Here is an 18,107-nt window from a genome sequence, read left to right as displayed (position 1 = left end):
TCCGTCAGAGATGACAATCTGTCCGATAAGTCGTTGGTCCGTTTATTTAAATGGGGAGGCATCAGAGTTGATTCCGAATGGGCATTCACAATAGTTAATACCGGCCCTGTCTTTGAGAAGAGGGCCGCAAAGGAAATTTGTTTATTTTGGAGAAAGAATGAAAATGCGGCATAAAGAAAGTTAGAGGAAAATGGTCGATCTTGGAAAATTGGCATTTGGCGGGAGGAAAATGGGCCTATATAAGCTGGCCAGGGTGAGAGAGAGAAGCCATTAACCAAGGAGACGTAATAGTGCGAACTTAGTTCTGTGAATTTAAGAAAAAAGTCGGTGTATTTAATTGAAATATATCTGTGTTGTCAGTGTCAGTAAAGGCAAATAGAATATTGAACATCATTAACAACTTTATTTTGATCGTGTTTTGCTGTAAATACATTTAAATGTGAGTGGCGATGTCATGTAAAATCTGAAGTAGACTGGTGATTTTTGTTATTTCTTCTGTGTAATAGAAATTGATTCCTGTAGTGGCGATAAGCACTGGCCAACCTACGCATAAGGGGGCCAGTGCGAAATTTTTATTGGTGGAAAAGTTCTCCAGTGAGCCCCAATTTTCCGAGCTCACTGTGCCTGATTGCTGGCGGCTGCGAAATTTCTCAGCTTGAGAGGGTTGTGCTGTGTAAGCTTCGAGCTGAAGAGGCCTGACCCAGGTGCTGCAGCCGTGTGATTTTGTCTGCGATCATCCATATATAAACAGCCCTGAAACAAGAAATAAAAGGCAATCTGTAATCAATGTGTTAACGGAATCAAGGTAAAAGCTGTGTCTTACCAATTTATGTCTGTGTCCTATATCTGTGAAGTCCCCATAAGCGAGATTTTAATATTGTCTGGCAGCCGTCCAAAAACCTAAAAGAGAGGTAACAAAAAAAAAAAAAAATAAAAAAATTCGATTAGTTTTCATCATAAAACAAACAAATAATTGATATCTAGTGTTAAATATGTATGGGAAATAGCGTAACGATAAAAAAAAAAGAAGTGTGAAGAGAATAATACTTGGATTTGCGTATAATAAGGCTTAAGGTAGCCAGGAGGATTACCAAATTCCCGGTCTTTTGGTTGTAATTTGATTCTGCAGCAAACTAAGGGCAGAAAAGGTCTTTTAAGAGAGCTCTTTTAGGAGATAGGTCAAGTTGTTAATTCGCGCCAATTGGGCAGCGTCTTAGGCCAAGGGATAAAGGTTATCGTTTTTGTCTCGCCTTATAATGAGTGAGCCGAAAAGTTTCTAATTAACCAGTATTGTTCTTTATTTTTTTTTGTGTTGAGTATTTAGTATTGTAAGTGAAAGTTAAACAAAAAAAAAAAAAAAAAAAAAGGAATATTAAATTTAAAATCTTTAATTTTCAAACCCATAAAAATCTTAATAAATTTTGATATGTCTTAGTTTATAGTAGAAAAAGTTATGTGTTGGTAAATTTATAAATTCGGGGGGGCGGAGTAATGTGGTAAGTGTGTGATTTCGTAGGTGTGGTGTACGGGGTCCAACATAATCTAATGTGCCGGACTTTTTGGACCATGGTTGGGTGGGCTAGCGTGAGATCCTTCCACCAAGATCTCTGTGTTGATGTTTTCCCTTGTGTGTAATTATGAGTCAGTAAAGTTTGTGAATAAAACAGTGCCCCCTCATTTTCGATGTTTGTGTGCAGGGTTTGATTTGGCGGGTTGAGGCCCCTAGCCCTGATTGTCTCTCCACAGCTAACCGGCAGCCATTTCGAACGCCGACTAAGCGCACACATAACACGTTATCGCGCTATGGCGCCGCAATAACAACCTTCGAAAAATTAAAAAGTTTTTAATTTTTTTTTTTTTTTTGAAATGGACGGACTCACATATAAACACTCAGGCCCCCAGCAACAACAAATGCGTATTAAAAACAAGCGGGACAAGCTCATACGCAGCAAAATGCCCTTTCAAATGAAATTCAAAATCCAAAGTTTAAGTTCAAGGTTAGTGGGTTAAGACCCTTGCCGACACACACTCACACACACCCATCCGCACTTTTCAAAACATTTCCACCGCACTCACTAATGCCGGCTGGACGTCAAAAACACCCCAACACTGCGGTGCCAGACATCAAGGCGTCATTTTCTCATATCGCTAATGCCTGACACTGACGCTGGCCTGGTATACACTGCCTCTTGCCTACTTACCATTATAGGTTTGACCCAAAAGATAGGTCTGGGCATTGCCCGTTATCGCTATGGCAAAATTATCGTCCACCGGTGCCTTGGGTGTCAAGGTATTCTTTGGATATCGGCTGCATTGTAACGACAAGACATTTCCTGGTACAGCCCCTAAGGCAATCCACAAGAAAAATATCGTCCACTTTTGCATGGCGATAGTGGTGATTGAGTGTTGAAGTTTTTCTAAGCGTTTTGTGTGTTCACAGTTCTAGAGTTTGTTTTATACTAAAGCCACGAAACTAACGAGATCTCGATTTAATATGTGGTTCTAGCTGGTTTTCTCTCGCCGCTCGACTTAATCAACAGCTGAAGAGAGTCTCTTGCTTTGGGAGAAATTGCAAACAAAACACTTTCCTTATCGCTTCCAAGACATTGGCAATTCAAGGTTATGAGGAAACCCCGAGGTAAATGGACTTCCGTAATACCCTACAAGAGAGAATGCATACCAAAGGATGTATAAAAGAAAAACAAGTAAAAAGGCTTTAAGTTCGTCCAGGCCGCACTTTGGATACCCACCATCTCGGGAATATATGTTAACTACCTTTCGTCATAATCCGGTGAAAAATGCATTTATGCCCCCATAGCAGCTTTATCGAAATATGGTACGATTTGGACCAAATTTCATTCGGTGATTGAGAGGTCTAATAAGTACAAGTCATTGTTCAATTTTGTAGCACAAAATATTGGTCTTTTTGGTAGCCATATCCAAAATATAGACCTATCTGAACCATATACGACACGGATGTCGAAAAGCCTAATATAAGACACTGTTCCAAATGTCGGCGAAATCGGATTATATATGCGCCTTTTATGGGCCCAAAATCTTAAATCGAGAGATCGGTCTATATGGTAGCTATATCCAAATCTGGGCCGATCTGGGCCAAATTACAGAAAGTTGACGAAGAGCTTAACACAACTCAATGTCCCAAATTTCGGCGACATCGGACAATAAATGCGCCTTGTAAGGGCCCAAAACCTTAAATCGAGAAATCGGTCTATATGGCAGCTATATCTAAATCTGGACCGATCGGAGCCAAATTGAAGAAGGATTTCGAAGGGACTAATATAACTCACTGTTCCAAATTTCGGCGAGATCGGATAATAAATGCGCCTTTTATGGTTCCAAAACTTTAAATCGAGGGATCGGTCTATATGACAGCTATGTCCAAATCTGGACCGATCTGGCTCAAATTGAAGAAGAATGTCGAAGGGCTTAACACATCTCATTGTCCCAAATTTCGGCGACATCGGACTTTAAATGCGCCTTTTAGGTGCTTAAGACCCCAAATCGGCTGATCGGTCTATATGGCAGCTATATCTAAATCTGGATCGATCTGGGCCAACTTGATAAAAGATGTCGAGTGGCCTAACATAACTCACTGTTCCAAATTTTGGCAAAATCGGATAATAAATGCGCTTTTTATGGGTCCAAGACCATAAATCGAGAGATCGGTCTATTTGGCAGCTATATCCGAATCTGGACCGATCGGAGCAAAATTAAAAAAAGTATATCGAAGGGCTTAACACAACTCCCCCTAACACAAGTCACGGTCCCAAATTTCAGCAAAATCTGATAATAAATGTGGTTTTTATAGGCCTAAGACCCTAAATCAGCGGATCGGTCTATATGGGGGCAATATGAAGATATATTCCGATAAAGACCATCTTCGAACTTAATCTGCTTATGGACAAAAAAAGAATATGTGCAAAGTTTTAGCTCAATATCTCTATTTTTAAGGACTGAAGCGTGATTTCAACTGAGATTTTTAAGTCTGATAAAGAATATATATACTTTATAGGGTCGGAAATGGATATTCCGATGAGTTGCAAACGGAATGACAAAATGAATATACCCCCATCGTATGGTGGTGGGTATAAAAAAAAACAGTAAGGAAAGGCAAAAGTCGGGTGGAGCCCACTATATAATACCCTACACCACCGAGAATCCGAACTTCTTTCAATATGTGGAACTTATGTTGAAATCTATTCAGGCTTTAATTTTGCATACCTATTGAAATATTGAATAGAACCTTGTAAGATTTTCTTACGAAAGGTCCTAAATTTTGGCTACTACAGCCTTAACGGGCCATATCGGATGAAAGATATATGTCGGGGCTATATCTAAATCTGGACCGGCTTTGATGAAATTTTGCAACGAATTGGGACGTTAAATAATGACTCGTACTAAATTTTGTAAAGATGGGGAAAACTGTGGCTTCTACAGCCTTGAAAGGCCATATTGAATGAATGATATATATGGAAGCAGTATCTAAATATGGACCGATTTTGTCGAAATTTTGTATAGGAAAAAAATTCTGTAGAAATTCCATTTTTATAGGAAATTCTGTCAAAATTTCATTTCTATACGAAATTTTATTAAAATTGCATTTCTCGGGTAGACTTTGTTTCATATCTAGGGGAAATTTGGTTGGAGTATCATTTTTATGGGAAACTAGCTGAACCAGGCACGCTCCGCTGCGCCTTCTTTAAGTCTCTGATATCTTTTTAGGGTCTGGACACTTCGCCCTGAATGTGGATATTGAATTCGTGCCATTATAGCCTACTTCCGCCTATGACGCTGAACGCCTGCGTTCGAATCCTGGCGAGTATATCTGACAAAATTTAATGCGGTGATGATCCCCTCTTAATGCTGGCGACGTTTGCGAGGTACCATGCCATGCATGGTCATGTAAAAAATTCTTACCAAAGAGAAAAATTATATAGCCTACTAGCTGAACCGGGCACGCTCCGCTGCGCCTTCTTTTATTTATATACGACTTAATTATCCTTTGAATAAAGACCTTCTATTAAATTATCCTTTGAATAAAGACATTTTAGTTAAATACCATGTTACGAAAATAGTATATGAATTCGCTAGGAGGGTTAAAGGTGTTAGATATACTCTTAAAAGTTTTTATTTCAGCCCGATATTGTCATCATGTCCGATTTAGGGGTGTTTTCGGGGATGAGGATGTCCCCTAGATACTTAGCCCTGGAAAATATATCAGCATCGTGCTCTTCTCTCAAATATCATTTAAACCCCATATTGCCATTGGTTTAAGGGGAGTTTATGGTGTCTCAAACACTTGTTGGGGGTGTTTTGGGAAAGGGGTATACCCCCGAAAATTGGTCCCGAAAGTGGGTATCAATTTCGTACTCTTCTCCCCAATACCTTTCATTTGAGCCCCACATTAACGTGGTAGGTAAATATGCCCGATTAAGGTCCCCCAAACACTTAGCCCTGAAGATATATCAGCATCGTGCTTTACTCTCAAATATATAAATTTTTCAAACCCCATATAGCCATTGGCTTGAAAATTGGATATCAAATTCGTTTTCCAATCTCAAATACCTTTCATTTAAACTCCTTCTTGCAAAACCAAACACTTGGACCCACATTTGGATATCAGATTCGTATTCGACACTCAAATACCTTTATTTAAACCCCGTATTGCCATGATCAGTAAATAAGTCCTGTTTGGGGGTTGTTTTGGGGAATAGGTGCACCCCCAGAAACTTGGTCCTACATTTGAATATCAGATTCCTATTCTACTCGGAAATGCCTTTCCTATGAGTCCCATATGGGCATGGTCGGTAAATATGTCTGATTTAGTGGTGTTTTGGGGATTGGGTTGGTCACCCTAACACTTGGTCCGACAATTGGATATCAGATACGTTTTCTAATCTTAAATACCTTTCATTTGAGTCCCATGTTGTCGTGTTTGGTGTATATAAATATTTGGTATGTTATGGGGGTGGGGTGTCCCCCCTAGGTACCCCATCCGAAATTTCGCTTAATTCGCACCTCCCATCTCGGAGATCTGGCGTTTCTGAAAATTAGGGTAAGGGAAAGGGTCCGTCCCCCCCTTCAGATATCAAAAAATGTAGTACCCTATTTTCACCACTGGATCATTATGCACCATCTGTGAAAATTTCAAGAAATTCGGTTCAGCCGTTTCTATAAGGAACAGACAAACAAACAAACTTACAAACAAACACAAATTGATTTTTATATATAAGATTGTGACAAAATTTTCTTTCTATAAGAAATTTTATTTCTCAGGGATATTTTGTCGAATTAATTTTTTTCATTTTATGGGTAGTTTTGTCAAAATTTAATTTTGTGGGAAATTTTGTACAAATATCATTGTGATGGGAAATTTTGCAAAAATTTAATTTCTCAGGAAAGTTTTAACGAAATTTCATATTAATGTGAAATTTTATTAAATTTTCTTCAAGTTTCATTTCTTTTGGTGGGAATTTTAGCCAAAAATTTAATTTTTAGGGAAATTTTGTCAAAATTTCATTTCTATGGGAAATTTTATCGGAAATTCATATTAATCGCAAATTTGGTCAAAATTAAATTTCTATAGGAATTTTTTACAAAATTTTATTTCTTGGGAAATTTTGTCAAAATTCATTTTCATTTCTATGGGAAATTTTGTCGGAAATTCATATTAATGAGAAACATTTTATATCTATGGGAAATTTTGGCAAAATGTCGTTTCTAGAGGAAATTTTGTCAAAATTTTATTTCTATAGCAAATTTTTCTAAAATTTTATTTCTACGGGAATTTTTTCATTGAATTAAAATTTAATTTTCATGGGATATTTAATCAAAATTTCATTTCAATGGGAATTTTTGTCGAAATATCAATCTATTGGGATTTTTTATAGTTTTATTTTAAATTTTACGGGAAATTTTATCAAAACTCCACTTATTTTAGAAATTTTGTCAAAATTTCATTTCAATGGGAAATTTTGTCGAAATTTCATCCAATGGGAAATTTTGTTAAAATTTATTTCTTTGGTGGGAAGCGTCGTCGAAATTTCAATCCAATGGGAAATTTTCATTTCTATAGGATATTTTTCAAAATTTAATTTCAATGGCAAATTTTGTCAAAATTTGCTATCTTTGGGAAATTTTGTGGAAATTTCTTTTTTGTGGGAAATTTTTTCCATAGTCCTATTTATACCGGAAATTTCGTCACACTCAATTATCTGAAAATTTAATCAAAATTTAATTTTATGGGATGTTTTTTCAAAATTTCATTTCTAAGGGGAATTTTGTCAATTCATTTAGAAATTAGAGTCAAAATTTCATTTCTATGGGAAATTTCGTCAAAAGTTCTAATCGATTTGTGGGAATTTGGCTTAAATCTTATTTTTTTGCAAATTTTGTCAAAATATTGTTTCTAGAGTAATTTTGTGTAGATTTTATTTTAATGGGAAATTTTTTTAAAATTTTATTCATATGGGAAATTTTGTCAAAATTTCATTTGTTTAGGAAAATTTGTCAAAATTTTATTTCTTTACTTTACTTTATTCGAAAAATAGTTTTCTGTGTAAAAAAAATTACTTCACCCATCTTTCTTAATATCTATTGTTTTGTTTTCCAAAACGCTTTTGGCTTGTCAAGCTCCCTCCAGCATCATAACTTCCCCTATTGCCGTAGGCTCCTGCATTGGCAAGGTCAGGTCTTACGCCATCATTAAATCCTTCGGGATTGTTGAAATCTGCTCCCCCCTGCTGATTTACTCCTTCACACTGCTCCTCGCATTCTTCTAGGCGTAAGAATTTATTTCGATTTTCATCGCAATTATCCGAGGTAAAAAGTTTACATTGCATATCCAAGGCATCATAGAACCAATAATTCTTAAGAAAGACCCTCGGTTTTGTGCAAGGTTCGTATGAGGGGGAAGGCCTTTCAAGGCAGAAACTTTTTTCGCCAGCCATATTCAAGGTATCATCTTCAATGGTTCTGATGTTAAAGGGATTTGAGTTTTCAAATGGGGAAAATTTATATGGCTCTGGGAAACCTCTGGGAGTAGTGCGACTGAAACCTCGCAAAGAGTTGCGTGGTGTAGGATTTTGTCTCAGACTGGGTTTGGTGGTATATCTATTTGGATTGCGTGTACTCTGCGGATTAATTTTCATTTTACGCTTGCCGGAATTTTCATTGTAGTTGGCTTCCAAATCTCCTGCTACAAATTGGCTCCCATCGCCGGGAGGTCCTCCCCTCAATCGTTCACTGCCATAAATATGAGTGGGACTCTCATAGATGTTTCTACCGAAATCGTCATAGCGAGCAGCTGTGGGTCTTGCTATTTGGGATCTCATGTCCGACTCATCAATGGATCCCATAAGGCCATCATAGTCTTCATCCTCAGTTCCAACATTGCCCGAGGGATTATAGCGATTTTGGTCCTCGTCATAGTCAGAGGACGTACCGCCATACATATTACGATCGTTTGTTCTTCTGCCATAGGGGGAACCTGGAATATTACCACCACAGTAGGTGCCTTCACAGGGTTCGGTGTGGGTCAGTTCATAGGGCAGACCAGCGCTCTAAATACAATAGCTGGTCAAAATTTAAAATTCTCTATATCTGCTGCCAAAAAAACCTACCTGACATTTCTCTCGGTTATAGGGATTCACATAGTTTCTGGTCTTTGTTTTAACACCTGCCCCACATCTATTGGAACATTCAGAAAATGCCGACCATTGGCTTAGCTCACATTCAGCACCGCCATAACGTGTGGTGGGTTGTGGTCCCAAAGACGGAACGAAAGACGGTACGAAAGGCGGAGCTATAGCAGCAACGGTATCAGAACAAGGGCCATTGCATTCTTGATTTTGCCTTAGAGGTTCTTGGCAATTCTTTTTCTTGGCCACCTCGGGATCTTTGTAATCTCTGAGGCGATATTGGGTTCCGGGGCCACATTTTACATTGCATTCACTCCACTCCGTCCAGGGATGAGTGTCACACTCTAGGGGTAACTCGTTTTGGGAATCTGCAAATCAAAAAGGTTTTAAAAATCATGAACGTCCCGTTTTTTTGTGGAATCCCAAATACCTTCATCAAAGCATCGGCCATAGGTGCGTTTTCTAGTTACACGCAAAGTTCCCAAAGGTTTCATGGGAGCACCCGTTTTGTCATAGAATGGCGAATGATCATCACTGGGAAATGAGGAGGTTATACGTCTCACAACATCCGGTGGTATTTGGGGTTGATCGGGAGACTTTGAGAGGGAGCGAAAAATAAAATATAAAAATTTTAATTCAAATAAAAAGCAACGGGACATTTTTGGTTTGACAGAGTTGGTCACATGCACTAATCCGAGTCACCCGAATAAGTGTCTTACTCACTTCAATAACAGTTTTTCCATCATGAAATCAGATGATTTTTAACATACAAACGAACGAAACTCCTTATTTGACGTGACACAGATTGAGAGTAAAGGCTGTTCTTACTCTAGAAGTACGCGAACAGACTTTTGAATCAAAATAATAGAAGGAAAACAGCCGATTTGGTTGAATCATGCGAACGACACCTGTACGTTCGAGTGAAACAGCCTTAGTGGATTTGGCTGTAAGCGAAGCATCATATGCCAACACAATGTAGCGGACGTTATCTACTTGTGCTTGGTTTACGTTCATTTTATTTGTTTACTTTAACTCTTAGATGTGACATTTCCAATAGGCATATTTGGGCAAAAAGGATGTTCATGGGTATTTTCCATTTTTTGATTTCGATAAGCTTTGCTACCTTTTATTGAGGGACTCTATGAGCTAGTGTTTCTCTACATACCATATATGACGCTCCCGAATCTGTTCCCACATCCCAGGGATATAAATTAAGGACTTTGCCTTCGATCCATCGACAGTTTTCCGTGCATAGCTCCATAGAAGCCACACCCAATATCCAATCGGGTGAGGGATTTATTTTCGAAACTAACGATATCATATGATGTTTGGGTCCAACACGCACCGTAGCTAATGTCTTGCCTTGGAAATTGGATCGGTATTTGATACCAGGAGCTTTGATGATAGTCCGAATGCTGCCACTCTGAAAGAAAAAAGTGAATTTGTGAGTGTAAAAAATAAGAAAAATCCAACATCTGTTTATTGACTTTTGGGAACCTTTACACTTTGTGGTTTACGAATTCTATTGGATCACATTTCTACACATATAGGTCAATGCTGGGTACCCTAAGACATGCACACACTCTTTCTAAGCTTATGGGCTTATGCTTTTGGGAAGGTACACAATAAAATCACTTTTACACTGATCATTGTGTGTTCTAATGGTTCAATCATCTGTTTTCCCTTTATAAAATCAGCTGGTGAGAGCCTTAAATCCGGTCTTAATGAGGAGTGTAAACGGGGTTTAATGTGGAATACATACACAGAAAAAATAAAAATCGGTTCCATCACAAAACTAATTGATCCAAATAATTTTTTAATTGAAGCTGCTTCAAACAGGAAAGTGATAATATCAATCACCGTTTTTAAAAAATAATTGAACATTTTTTCAATTAAAAAAATTCTATATTCAATTTATATAATGACTGAAATTTTCAATTAATTTTGTTTAATGATCCAATTAAAAAATGATAGAAACATTTAACATTTTCATTAAATTTTTAATTAATCCAATTTAAAAATGATTGCAAATTTTTGACAATTCCAATTTATTTTTATATTTGGTACACAGATGTTTACCTCCTGGAACATGAATTTGAGGTGCGTTGTTTGGGCAAAGATCCGTGGGCACCCGTATACAAAAAATATCCCCTATAAATTTGTTGCTGTTGTCTTAGCAGTGTGTTGTGCGCTGAGGAGGCAGCCTTTGACCGATGAAGGACTCCGTCGGGTTAATCCGGCACGTAGAACCAGTTGCCATGGTATTGTTATAGATTTGTCGAAATGTGGGACTTATGGGTTTTTGTAAACTTCTTCCCTATTGAATGCGTACATCTGGGATCTTCTTGACCAATCGTTGGATAGTGGCTACCAGCATCCCTACAGCAAGGGTCGGTCAGTTGATAGTGGCTCTCCAAGACATGGTGGGTTACTTAGAGGGGAACTTCGGGACTGGCGACATCATTTTGGCCACCTTCTTGGATATAGAAAGGGCTATTAATAACGTGGAGTTGGGATTTAAATATTTGTCGTTCTCTGGTTGAAATGGAAGTCCCCCTCTTCTAGTGAACTGGATTGATGTTAAGAAGAATTATCAGTGCATCACTGGTCAAGGGTTCTGTGGGGAAGATTGTGACCAGGGGGACGCCTCAGGGGGTGGGGTTTATTATCTCTTGTGGCTTTTGGTTATCATTGGGTCCTTCGGGGAGGAAAAAGTGAGAGTGGTTGGCTAAGTTGATGACGTCGATATTTAAAGTGGCGGTAGCTTTCTCTCTACTGTCACGGATATCCTTTAGGGCGTGCTGAAGAAGATGTCGAGATGGGCGAGGGCCAATGGACTTGGCATAAACACCGGTGTTGGTCGCGAGAAGGAGCAGATATGGTTAGTTCATGATGGAGTGAATAACGCCCAGGTATTTAGCCTCCGGCGAAAGCGGATTATTGACCAGAAATTGAACTGGAGAGGGAACGCTGAGGAGAGAATCAAACGGGAGCTGAATGCGCTCTACTCATATCGCAACTAGGTATTTAGGTATTTAGCCTCCGGCGAAAGCGGATTCTTGACCAGAAATTGAACTGGAGAGGGAACTTAAACGGGTGGGAAAGAGGGAAATTAAACGGGTGCTGAATGCGCTCTACTCATATCGCAACTCGGTGGGTAGGAGTCCTCAGACTCGGGTCGAATACGCTCCACTGGATGTGCACTGATGTGGTTCGGCCGATACTCATCTGTGGGTGCCTCGTGTGCCACTGGGATCTCGGGACAGCGTGCCTTCGCGGTATATTGGAAAAAGTGCAGGGTATTGCGGCGATGCTGAAATTGGGGGCGAAAAGGAGTGCGGTTTGTTCGGTGGGAGGCTGTTGGCGTGGGACGACTATGTGCCGGGTGCATCTTTCTTTGATAGCAACCTGGAGGTTGTCTTCCCGTGGAGGGAGCTTCAGTTTGGGGAAGTCCCGCCATTTTTGCGTCCAACCGATCTACACCTATTAGAAGAATTTGTGCAAAATTTCAAGCGGTTAGCTTTTCTCCTTCCAAGGTTAGCGTGTTTTCGAAGGACGGACGGACGAACAGACTGACGGACATGGCTAGATCGACATAAAATGTCATGATGATCAATAATATATATATACTTTATCGGGTATGCCGTATGTAGAATTGATGAAATTTACTGTGATTACAGACCACACGAGTTTAAAGTGAACTTAAACTGGCGTCCGGCTAGATGCTCTCTACAACTCCAGGCATACGATTTTTCAATAATACACTGAGCACACTAAGTTAAGAAGGACCTCAAAGTAGGCGGGAAGAAATACACGAAACGAATATATCGTCCTAGGATAGTTGGTGGTTGCCTAGTTGAATCCGAATGAAAATTATGCATTTTGGAGGACACTACACATGTTTTAGTGTAAACAGAACACAATGAACATATGACAGGCCATGCACGCATTTGCGAAAACGCCAATGGCAATGTCCAAAGATGGTTAGTGAAAGGTTGTCAAATTTGCAAGAAATCAAAACCTTGGAACTAGAATTTGCCGCCTACGATCGGAGAGGAAGTGGTGATGGAGAGGCCGTTCCAGAAATTATACACAGACTTGCTAGGAAATATTCTAGATCCAAAAAAGGGGAACGCATATATATTTATTGAATGAATAAATTCTCAACGGTGAGAGTATGGTCTAGGAAATCCGGGTTCGGTAGAACTCCAGAATTACAAGAGGATTAAGTGCCTGGAGGAATTCTAAGTATAAAAAAGATAGTTCAACCATTACCCAGTAGTGACATTAAAGGTGCTCGACCGTCTCCAACACCTCTTCGTGATCGGTTACCCTACAGATGCCTGCCTCTCCAATGCGTCCTGCGTGATGTGAAGGACCTGAAATTGCAATGACAAGCCAGGCCTCCTATCAGCAATCCGAAGTCATGCTTCCATGCGACGTCCTATACTCGGCCACATGGACTTCGCCGTCCTACAACCCACAGGATCAGATCACTCCTCATTCGCGCGGTCATCATAGAAACTCTTTTACAACAACTCCAGAACCTTATATTCAGGGGCGTAGAATAAAACAGATTGAAACAATATGTAAATGTGCCGAAATCATGAAATATGCTCTTCGAGGTTTCTGGTCAAACCTGTTGAGAGCGCAAGCAAACTGCCTACCGACTAGGAGGAAACCCACAAAGTCATGGGACGGCTTTAATCATATACCCATTTATTCAACCTAACCTAACCTTCATAAAATCGCACTCACCTCTGTATGATTTTTTATTTCCATTTCAAGCGATGAGCTGGAGCCATGTTCGGCCAACTCTCTTAAGCCCTGGCTGGCTGCAGAACCATAACTCCAGAATGTATAATCCACACTATGTGAGGCACCAATCATGGTGCCAAAACTGGTACGCCAAGCTTCGAAAGGGAAGTCTTTGGGATGGGTATTCCTGGTCCAGTTTCGTTCCAAAAAAATCTACAAAAAAAAACTTTGCATTAGAAGTTCACCTGTGCTATGAAACTCTTGTTGAACTTACCTCATATTTAGCTTCATCACAAGCACAGCATGGATCCACTGGTGGCAGTTGACTCTGTATCTCATCGACATGTTCGCGACACAACTTCTTCGTTAAATAGCCATCATCCATAAACCATACAGTTCGCTGCTGCAATACGGCTGCCTTGAAGAGCACACAATCACTGTCTCCATGATCGGGCGCCACCCAGGATACACTAATGCGATGCTTGAGATTTGTATTGCTACTCTCAATCATATTCTCACAAAGGTTACTGAATTTCGTCTCAGCCGAATTGATAATTTCAAATTTTCCCAATAACTCGCTGCGACTATTCATTTCTGGATTATCGGCTTCCACCAGCAAAGTGAAACTCATAAATTTCAATGTTTCCGGACAGGCAAGAGAGACTTGTAGGTGAAGAAGAGAAGTAGGAGACATGGTTTAATCAATAAAAATATTATGTTGGAAAGGATTGTTCTTTTAATAAAGTCTAATGGGAAAATAAGGTAAGGGGGCAAACTTTTCACATATCCCAGAGCGCGAATTCAAGTTTAAGTTCAATGATACTATTCTCCGCTTAAGTTTCATGTGTACAGTCAAGAACAGGAACCTTCATCTAGATTCAATAAAAATCGTGTGTGTCTCTTTCTCTCTCATACACAACTTATATGACTTCATTCCAAAAGATGTAGAAAGAACATTAAATAAAACAATTCTATTAAAAAGCTTACTATTATACACCCTTCCTGGATGATACGTGGATGGATTGCCATCAATTAAGATTTGATAATTCTCATCGACTGGTGAACGATCTCCATTAGTTGCTTGAGGTATACGATAGCAAGCCGTTGAACAATGATGCACCAAGGCCAGCAAACTCACAAAACCAAATATTAAACGAAAAGGACTCATTTTAAATCCATAAGAGTATAGAGGAAGTCCTTGAAGTCAGTGCAAACACTACTTTTTAACCGGATTGAGGAAGCTTTTTAAAGAATAATTTAACCGTTTGGTGTCTCGAGGGCAACTAAATTCATTATTGCCCATATTCAATAGTGTTTGGTTTGATGCTGGACGATACTCTGCTCCATTGATTTAATTAATTGAAAACTATGTCATCTTCATTTAAAACATCTCACTCATTCACTCTTAGACCACAATTTAATGCTCTCAGCATATTTGTTTAGTGTGTCTGCGACCAGCAGCCATCCATCCATAACCACATACTCGAGCTTAATTCTATTGTTTTGACACTTTTCAATTAATGAAGACAAATTGAATGACTTGCTTGGAGATTTGGATGGTGCTGGATTTCTTCTCGCAAGACACTGTGTGGGAAAGACATTTGAAATGAGTTTTCCTACATTGGAGGCACGCGCTACAATTGGAATTGTGTCGCAATTAATTTTGGTTTATGACTCTCTGGGGGGTGTTTGAGTAGAATTGTTCTTAGGTCCATGTAGAAACCAAATATGAGCTTTGAGTGAAGAGAGAGGTTGAATGAACCTCTGGGTGAGTAAACAATTTACTTGAAATCACATAAACAAATCATTTAAAATTAAAATGCATCCACATACAAAAGTTTATTGACTGATTTGCTGCCTAGACAATTGAAAATTAAGATGAAACCGTAAAGAGGAAACTGCTTTCGTTGGGATAGGCCATGTGGGAGTAGAAGGTCATGAGCTTCTGAAATGTTTCTTGCTTGCTGAAATATTTCTTGCTAAGTTCGGCCGGGCCGAATCTTATATACCCTCCACCATGGAACGCATTTGTCGAGTTTTTTTTTCCGGCATCTCTTCTTAGGCAAAAAAAGGATATAAGAAAAGATTGCTATTAGAGCGATATCAAGATATGGTCCGGTTTGGACCACAATTTAATTATATGTTGGAGACCTGTGTAAAATGTCAGCCAATTCGAATAAAAATTGCGCCCTTAATTGCGCACCATAATAAACACGTATGCTGATGGTCATGAGAGAATCCGTCGTACAAAATTTCAGGCAAATCGGATAATAATTGCGACCCCTAGAGGCTCAAGAAGTCAAGATCCCAGATCGGTTTATATGGCAGCTATATCAGGTTATGAACCGATATGAACCTTATTTGACACAGTTGTTGAAAGTAAGAATAAAATACGTCATGCAAAATTTCAGCCAAATCGGATACGAATTGCGCACTCTAGAGGCTCAAGAAGTCAAGACCCAAGATCGGTTTTTATGGCAGCTATATCAGGTTATGGACCGATTTGAGCCATAATTGGCACAGTTGTTGGATATCATAACAAAACACGTCGTGCAAAATTTCATTCCAATCGGATAAGAATTGCGCACACTAGAGGCTCAAGAAGTCAAGACCCAAGATCGGTTTATATGGCAGCTATATCAGGTTATGTACCGATTTGAACCATACTTAGCACAGTTGTTGGATATCATAACAAAACACGTCGTGCAAAATTTCATTCCAATCGGAAAAGAATTGCGCACTCTAGAGGCTCAAAAAGTCAAGACCCATGATCGGTTTATATGGCAGCTATATCAGGTTATGAACCGATTTGAACCATACTTGGTACAGTAGTTGGATATTATAACAAAACACGTCGTGCAAAATTTCATTTCAATCGGAATAGAATTGCGCACTCTAGAGGCTCAAGAAGTCAAGACCCAAGATCGGTTTATATGGCAGCTATATCAAAACATGGACCGATATGGCCCATTTACAATACCAACCGACCTACACTAATAAGAAGTATTTGTGCAAAATTTCAAGCGGCTAGCTTTACTCCTTCGGAAGTTAGCGTGCTTTCGACAGACAGACGGACGGACAGACGGACGGACATTGCTAGATCGACATAAAATGTCGCGACGATCAAGAATATATATACTTTATGGGGTCTCAGACGAATATTTCGAGTAGTTACAAACAGAATGACGAAATTAGTATACCCCCCATTCTATGGTGGAGGGTATTAAAAGAGAATCGAACGATGCTATTGAATGTTGCCAATTGCCTACTCATCCACCCACAGAGTTAATTTATAGATAATTGTTATTTGAGTAGTAATGCCTCCGTGAACTTCTCTATTTTATGCTGCACGCTGGTATTCATTGAAAGTGGACCCTTGGGTTCGAAACAAAGGGTAAAGCCATATTAGGACACATATAACGACTTCTAGCGGGATCCCATTAACTGAACCGAAACACCAGTAGATAACCGAACTATGACGATTTAAAAGCAGAAAAAACTTGAGTTGGCCAATTCACGGCTTCCACCTGGGATAGCTCCCGCAGAAAAAGGTATATCTATACACTTTCACACTGACACTATGTTGACTAGCAGCGCGACTCGGCAGTAGATCATATAAAATTTGAAGTTAATATAAGAAAATATAAGAAAAAGCCACAGAAAAGTGCGGGAGGATAGAGAAATATCAGCAGTCAAGCCTATAATGGAATCTCTGAGCCAGAGGAGCTCTAAGAGCATGTAGGAATCTTAAAGAAAAACTAGGAAATAAACGAGATGGTAGGATTGACCATTAAGGCACTAAAACAACACTTTCCCTTGAGAAATAGCACTGAAACAAGGGTTTGCCTAAAAAGACTTCTAAAATTACAATTACCCTCGGGAAAGTGTACAAACGGTACCATTTTCCCAGAGAAAGTGTACTAAAATTTACTATTTCCCTTGAGAAAGGGACCCCAAAAAGTAAACGGGTACTTTCAGTAGGGATCTACATTTTCCATTGGGAAATGGTAATAAAGCTTTATTTTCACTTAGGCAAGGGTAGCTTCATTCGGGAATTAGGTCTTACAACTTTATTTTTCCTTGGGAAAATGTACTTAAACATACTTTAAATATCTTTTTTCTTGGGAAAAAGTACTTAAAAGTACCCTTTCGCCCAAAAAGGTACTTAAATTACCCTTTCGCCAAAGAAAAGGTTCTTAAATTGCCCTTTCGCTCCGGAACGGGTGCTTAAACTGCTCTTTTGATCGGGAACGGATGCTTAATTCGTTCGGTAACGGGTGTTTAACTACCCTTTTGCTCATGAAATCTACTTAAACTACCCCCTCCTTTGGGAAAAAGGTCTAAAAGTACCCTTCCTTTTGGGAAAGGGTACTAAAAGTACTCTTCCTTTTGGGAAAAGGCACTAAAATTACCCTTCCTTTTAGGAAAGGGTACTAAAAGTACCCTTCCTTTTGGAAAGGGTACAAAAAGTAGCCTTTCTTTTGGGAAGAGTTACTAAAACTTCCCATCCTTTTGGGTACTAAAACTACTTCTTCCCTAGAGAAAGGGTAGTGAAATTTCCTTTTCTCAAGGGAAAGGGTACTAAAACTTACTTTTTTCAATAGAAAGGGTAATAAAAATTCTTTTTCTCATGTGAGAGGGTATTAAAACTACCCATTCCCAAGAGAAATGGTGCTAAAACTATCATTC

The 18,107-nt window shown here is 39.1% G+C and overlaps 1 protein-coding gene and 1 long non-coding RNA gene across 2 annotated transcripts in view; both read right to left on the bottom strand.

Annotated features, from left to right (window-relative positions):
• The window catches only part of LOC131997880 (uncharacterized), a 30,636-nt gene extending 17,061 nt beyond the window's left edge, over positions 1–13,575 (bottom strand). Inside the window, exons 1-6 of the mRNA XM_059369738.1 lie at positions 13,419–13,575; positions 9,826–10,083; positions 9,091–9,256; positions 8,643–9,028; positions 7,614–8,582; positions 2,202–2,442 (exon numbers count right to left, since the gene is read on the bottom strand). Of these exons, the coding sequence (XP_059225721.1) occupies positions 2,202–2,442; positions 7,614–8,582; positions 8,643–9,028; positions 9,091–9,256; positions 9,826–10,083; positions 13,419–13,550 (2,152 nt within the window). The 5' untranslated portion in view covers positions 13,551–13,575. The remainder of the gene's footprint in view (positions 1–2,201; positions 2,443–7,613; positions 8,583–8,642; positions 9,029–9,090; positions 9,257–9,825; positions 10,084–13,418) is intronic.
• LOC131998193 (uncharacterized) lies at positions 382–1,315 on the bottom strand. The gene is made up of 2 exons (XR_009398644.1): positions 824–1,315; positions 382–753 (listed from the first exon to the last, which is right to left on the bottom strand). It is a non-coding gene; the product is annotated as an uncharacterized LOC131998193 (long non-coding RNA).
• Positions 13,576–18,107: the final 4,532 nt, after the last annotated feature.

Source organism: Stomoxys calcitrans, chromosome 5, assembly GCF_963082655.1.
Source record: "Stomoxys calcitrans chromosome 5, idStoCalc2.1, whole genome shotgun sequence".
Lineage (NCBI taxonomy): Eukaryota > Metazoa > Arthropoda > Insecta > Diptera > Muscidae > Stomoxys > Stomoxys calcitrans.
Note: the sequence above shows the minus strand (reverse complement) of the source record. Positions and strands in the feature narration are given on the sequence as shown.